The 6927-nt window shown below is 31.3% G+C and overlaps 1 protein-coding gene across 1 annotated transcript in view; it reads left to right on the top strand.

Annotated features, from left to right (window-relative positions):
* Window positions 1–2144, top strand: part of KLHL28 (kelch-like family member 28) — a 25326-nt gene extending 23182 nt beyond the window's left edge. Inside the window, exons 3-4 of the mRNA XM_012642961.1 lie at window positions 1233–1267; window positions 1810–2144. Of these exons, the coding sequence (XP_012498415.1) occupies window positions 1233–1267; window positions 1810–1973 (199 nt within the window). The 3' untranslated portion in view covers window positions 1974–2144. The remainder of the gene's footprint in view (window positions 1–1232; window positions 1268–1809) is intronic.
* Window positions 2145–6927: the final 4783 nt, after the last annotated feature.

Here is a 6927-nt window from a genome sequence, read left to right on the forward strand (position 1 = left end):
TTGAAATATTAAGGGATTACTTGTCCAGAAGAAAACTTTTTTGTGGTAAATGTGAAAGACAACTAGCTAGACAAAACTATAAAGATTTCTTTACTGTATTTTTAATATATCAGCATGCTTATTATCATTTCTCAGAGTTGGAGAACACAATTTGGAGAAAATAATAGAGTGTATCTTTATTGAAGCTCTTTTTGTCCATATAACACATGTCATTTTTTAATATTTTACACACACACACATACACACATGATCCTTGGATTATTATGTTTTGTTTCTCATTATATATCAGCAATCTATATGTTCACTTTCAAATGTTCTTTCCTCTCCAAGGGGTATAGTTGATGAAAAAGTGTTGGATTTCAGGATTCCTACAGAAAAAACACATGTACCTTTGTGGTTTAGAAGAAATTGTTATCTTTGAACTCAAACTCAAGTCACATCATTTTAAAGGGAAAGATTTAAGCTACTGATGGAAATGCTTTAGGAGTATTCCTTATACAAGCTGAATATCCCTTATCTGAAATTCTTGGGACCAGAAGTATTTGGATATTTTTAGATTTTGGAATATTTGCATTATACTTACCAGGTTGAACATCCCAAATCTGAAAATCTGAAATCCAAAACGCTTCATCTAGCACTTCCTTTGAACATCATGTGGTGCCCAAGAAGTCTTGGATTTTGGAACATTTTGGATTGCGGATTTTTGGATTTGGATTGCTTAGCCTATTTTTATGATTAAAGAAACTCTTGAAACATAAACATACAGGGAAACTGAAAGGAAAAACTGGAACTAGCTATTTTAGTGCTTACTATAATTAGTTTCTTTGGTATCCTTAAGAAGGAAAACCATAAAAACTATGAGAACTTACAAAATTTGGGTAGACTGTTTTTAGAACTATTGTGTGTTAATATCCAAATAGAATTTTTAAAAGCATAAATTATATTTAATATATTCTACATGTTTTAATGTATTTGAAAACCTGATGAAATGTATTATTTCTAGAAAAACATATGCAAATATAGATTGATAAGAAAGCATGTGGAAAGATACATACTATATTCTTTTTATTTTAGTTTTTGTAGAGACTGGGTCTCACTATTTTGCCCAGGCTGGTCTCGAACTCCTGGACTCAAGCGATCCTCCTGCCTCAGCCTCCCAAAGTGCTGGGATTACAGGCGTGAGCTACCACACCTGGCAAATACGCTACATTCTTAATAGTACTTTCTTATAGTGGGGGGAGAGGAAGAGTAGAATTGGAGAGGAGAGGTGAAAGAAGACTTCAACTCTTATATTAAAGGGACTTTTTTCTAGTAAGCACATATTGCTACAGTAGGCCTCCCCTTCTCTGCCAGGGATATGTTCCAAGATCCCCAGCGGATACCTGAAACTATGGATAGTAGCAAACCCTATATATGTTATGTTTTTTCATAGACATATATACATACCTATGATAAAGTTTAGTTCATAAATTAGGCACATTAAGAGATTAACAACAGTAACTAATAATGAAATAGAAAAATTATAACAATATATTGTAACAAAAGTCACATGAATGTGATCTCTCTCTCAAAATATACTGTTGTACAGTACTCATAAGACTTATTTTGGACTGTGGTTGACCTCAGATAACTGAAACCATGAAAAATGAAACCTCAGATAAGGGAGGACTACTGTATGTTGCTTATGTAATTAATAATAGATTATTTATTTTAAGAAAACATTAAAATACAAATTTGTGAATTTTTAGTGAGAAAAAGTATACTTCATGGTTAACATGTTTCTTTCCTCTTTTAACCGACCTTTCCTAGGAGTTGGTGCTGCAGTAATCGATAACTACCTTTATGTAGTTGGTGGTCACTCAGGGTCTTCCTATCTGAATACAGTGCAGAAATATGACCCTATCTCAGATACATGGCTGGATTCAGCTGGCATGATATACTGTCGCTGCAACTTTGGATTAACTGCACTTTGACAAGTGTGAACTCTTCGAAATAGTGTGATAGCAAAACTTGTGCTGCATGAAAGGATGCCCAGTTTTCTGAAACCCACAAGCTGCATTGCATTCTTTTTAACTTGAAGTGGCATGAAGACTCAAAGTTTTGTTGGGTACTTTGAATTGACAAGTAATTTTGGTTGCTCTTGATTACACAGTAAATCAATAATCCAAAAAAAAAAAAAAAAAAAAGGAAAGACCTTGCCAATTGAATTGTGCATTTTTCCCCCTAAGGCTGGGATAGACTAGTTTTATGTTCTTAAGTGTACATGTGGAGAAAACCTTGCTGCTTTTTATTTTTAATTTTAGCTCTCCTTCCTTGACATGTACTATGATTTATTAGGATGAGAGATGTTTTAGATGCTGGAGTGTATTGAATGACTGGACAGAGTGCTGATAAAGCTTGTTGGATGTAAATGCACATGTGTCATGTTTTTTGTTTGTTTTAAAACAAACAAAGGGCTGCTTTTTCTTTTGGTACCTTTAAAGGTTATAAATAATATGACATAGTGATTCATCTGAATACTTTTCCTAGCAAATGGTTTTAGGGCTGAGTATGTAACAAGTTTGTAAGACAATTGCTTTTACTATCATGATATTTGGGGCCCTATTTTAAGAAGTCACATATTTACTGTTTATGCCTTTTACATACGGGCAGATTAATGCTGGGTGAATTTATTTATCCATCTGTGCTATAATAAGCATGGATAGAAGGAGTTATCCTATAAGTTGTTTAAGTTTTGCTTTAATTATACAGCAGGCTTCCCAGTGTTGATGTAAATATTTGAGAAATGTTTAGTACAATTCTTAGTACATATTGATTTTTTTCATCCCTATAATAATTTTAGTTCTCAAGGATCTTTGCTTTTTTGAAATGTTCAGATATTAAAATGGTGCTAAACTGTAGGATCTATAACAAGGCTATAACCAGTGTTCTTTTGGGTGTTCACTATGAGATATGCATGACATGTTTTGACAGTCTTTTCATCTTTACTGGCTTGATTCATTTGTGCTTATTTAAAATGTTAGCAATTGCACTAATGTTAACATCCAAAAATCATCAAAATGGCCTATGTTATGCTTTTCATAGTTCCTGAATAGTGATTTAAAGAAAGATACATTTTTTATCTTTTTTTGTGCTAGATATTACATGTCCTTTTTAAAAGCAGAAATATATGCATTAAATATAAAGCACTAGACAAAGTTATGCATTACTTTGTACATTTCTTAGGTAACTGAATATTTTAAAGTTATTGAGAAAAACTGGAACTCAATGTTTACTTGAGTAGTGGTTCTAAATTTAGTCCTACTTTGATTAAAGAAATGATCTTTTAAAGCAGAATTGTTTGCTGTAGCCAGTGACAGCTTATTTAAAAGAAATGGTTAACTTATTTTATTTTAGCATGTTTTAGTAAGTATCTGTCAGTTTTAAACACATTAACTTACATTTTATTATGATGTAGGTACTTGTATTTTTGGTACTATAGTTATTTTGTTTTCTTTTCCTTGATTTTTTTTTTTTTACCTGTCCACTCTTTATAAAGTCTCTGCAAATCAGTGTATATTTTTTTCTTAAAAACATTCATACTTCATTCTTAAGTGCCATAATGTTCTAGACTATTGTTAAGAAGCCATTTGTAATTATAAAACAGGTTCATTTGTTAGCATATATGTTATTTCTTGAAAAATGTAGGCAGGCAATTTGCAGTTTTCCTTGTTCTTCCATAAACTGCCAGTTGTAGATTTGAATATATACTACAAAACTGTAAAGTCATCTTTAATCATAAAAGTAGTATCGTGCTTTATGAATATTTGCACGGATTATAAAACCTTGCAAGTGATTTTTAGTCTCTTCTAATTTAAAACTCAACAGGAGCTATTAATAAAATCTACAGTCTGATTATTTTCTATGTTGCTTGTTTGAATAACAATGATATATAGCAATAACTTTTTCATTGATTTGAATAAATCTATTGCATAGAAATAAGGTGCACTATTGTGGTTGGCCTAGACTTTACTTAAGGAAAAGCAATTTAAAATAGATTCCATCAAATACCTAGTTTTTAATCCCCAACTCAGTTTTCTTTGTTCATATCAATCAAATTATTAAATATATTCTACTATACTATTTTTAATCCCTTCCCCTCAGAAGATAAGGGAATTTGAAAGACTATAGAAAATTATTTTAATTGTAAACACAGCTATACTATACATTTTATTTTAACAATGTTTTACTCATGTATTATCTCCTCTGTCAGATTAGTATAAAAATATAATCACTTAGTAAATTAGATCGAAAGCATATAATCATTGTTTTTGGAAAATCTGAATTTCATCTTGGTAAAGACTAAACATGAAACATCTTGGGCAATAGTAGAAACCATATACCAGTGAACTAATTATGCAAATCTGTGGTGGGAAGAGAAAAAACATTCAAAATTTAGAAATATGTTTATTGTAGCATTGCTAAACCTATACTGTTCATAGCAACCACAGCTACCGATCTGACCTGACAACTGATAAGTTTTTGATAGAGCCTTCTGTTACAAATTTGTGAAGTATTCCATTATGAATACTCTCCTGACAAATTGTGAATTTAAAGCCACATGCTTCTTATGTTAAGAAGGATCAAAATGTTTGGTTATAAATCCCCAGGATTAAAGGTGTTAGAAATAATTATATATATTCAGGAAAAGAGGGAAAAGCTATTTAAGATTGCCCAGAAATATTTTGGAAAAGAGCAGCATTGGGAAATAGAAATTAAGTTACAAGATAATTGCTTTCTATAATTATGTTATAAAGAGTTAATCTGTTAGGAATCTGGCTATTTAATATTTGTTGGATGCTGTAATAGAACTTAGTGATTTTTAATGTAATCCCAAGGATATTTACAAATTCCATATGTTATTACTAATACTGTTTTAAATATGAGTGAATACTAAATTCCAGGAAGTGGTATCAAATGATGGGAAAATGGCATTAGGTTTTGAAAGTTTATTTTGATAGTTGATACATATAGAGGGGTCTACAACAGGTATAAGACATTCTGTTAGAGGCTTTGGGAGCTAGAATGATAAGATATACTCTTTTCCCTCAGAGAGAGTAAAATATAGTGGGAGAGACCTGTACCCTAGTAACGATTAAGATAAAGTATAAATCTAATTCCTTATCTGCAACATCATAAAAGGTAATTAGGAACCTAGTTTATATATAAACAATTATTTAGTATCCAATTAGGTTTTATTGGCATGAAAAAGAAATATAGAAAACCTAATGTTTATAGAACTCCAAATTTCCTGTAATTGGATAATGTATTTTCTAGTAGAAAAACTGTAGAATTTTTTTTAAAAAAAATCTATTTCCTGTAGTATCAAGGCTCTGGCTAACAATGAGGAAAATATCTGTACATATAATGCTGTTTATTTTCAGTTTTGATGTTGGATTCCTGGTATTGTCACCTAAGTGCTCATTTTCAGGAAAATCAGATTCTACAATAAACTTACTGCTTAAAGTTCAATAAACTTGTGATAACCTTTTAACCTCTGTAGTCTGAAAGTTAAGAAATTATAAGATGTCACATGTCAAGTTAACATCCAGTTCTACTTCTTAACTTTTTTTTCCCTTTGTAAACAGCACTTTAATTAGACATGATTCACTTAGATAGAAGTTACTCTGTGGCTGGATATGTGTTGGATTTTCACTTACAGTACATTGATTCAGTATTGATAAACATTTGAAAAGAATGAGGAATACAATATGTTTTAAATACAATAGGTTTACAAATTTTCTTACCGGTGTAAATGTGGAGTAAAAAATCCAGTTTACATCTCTGCAGAGAGAAAAATTGTTATCCATATGTCTTTTATATTATACATATTTAACTAGAGATAATTTATTGTTAATTTTGTCCAGGTTATCATGTGTAAGTCCCATTTATTTCAAAATACTAAGCAAAAAGTTCCAAGTTTGCCTTAAAATATAAGTGAAATTAAAGAACTGGATGATAATGCCTATATTTTTGCCTTATGAATTGTGCTGTATAATAAACCAGCAATGGTTTTGATTTTAACAGGATTCTGAAATTTTGTAGATGTAGAGTACTAATATTTGTACTCTCTTGCAAAGAATGTGATCTAGTTGTGGACTATGTTAATGTTTAAATGTTTTTGTATGTGTATTTTACCTCTAAATATGTACCTTTTTAGCATCGGGTTTTATTTTATTTTTGTTTACATAGTAAAGTGGCACTTGTATTCTTTTTTTATTTTAAAAGTTCTTTGTGTATGTTATTGTGGTAATGCTGTGTAATGATTATGGTCAAATTTCATTTCATGTAAAATGTTTAAAATAAAATTGAAAAATATGACTTTGTATATGCCATCTGATAATTGTTGCAAACTGAACCAAGCTAACTTTGTCATGCGTAACTCTTAGGGTGCTTTTGGTAGATAGGTAGCGGCCTCAAAAGTTAAAGTAGATATGGGGTAGCCACTCCTTTACATCCTCATTATCAGGTTATAATGAAAACATGTTTTAGGCCAAATTCTGCCACACATTCAGACATTTACTAAAGAAACATTGAATAGCAAAAAAGTCACAAAAGAGTTCAGTCAGTAATCCCAAGGCAGTCCCAGCTTTCTGTCCTTTTAGATTCTCTAACAGGCAGTAGAAGAAAGATTTGCTTGAGGCAGACAAGGCAGTATTTCAGATGATTCTGTTACTTTAATAATCAGCATCAGGTAACCAGCAATCCTAAAGATCAGACTGTAAAGAAGTAATGAGATTCAGTTGCCATCTTTAAGGAAGTTGTAAATTACAGGCCTGAATGGATTCAATCTTTAATTTTACTATTAAGAGCAACTTTCTGGCCAGTTATGGTGGCTCACGCCTGTAATCCTAGCACTCTGGGAGGCCGAGGCGGGCGGATTGTGAG

The sequence above is a fragment of the Propithecus coquereli genome, unplaced genomic scaffold (genome assembly GCF_000956105.1).
Source record: "Propithecus coquereli isolate 6110/MARCELLA unplaced genomic scaffold, Pcoq_1.0 Scaffold191, whole genome shotgun sequence".
Classification (NCBI taxonomy): Eukaryota; Metazoa; Chordata; class Mammalia; order Primates; family Indriidae; genus Propithecus; species Propithecus coquereli.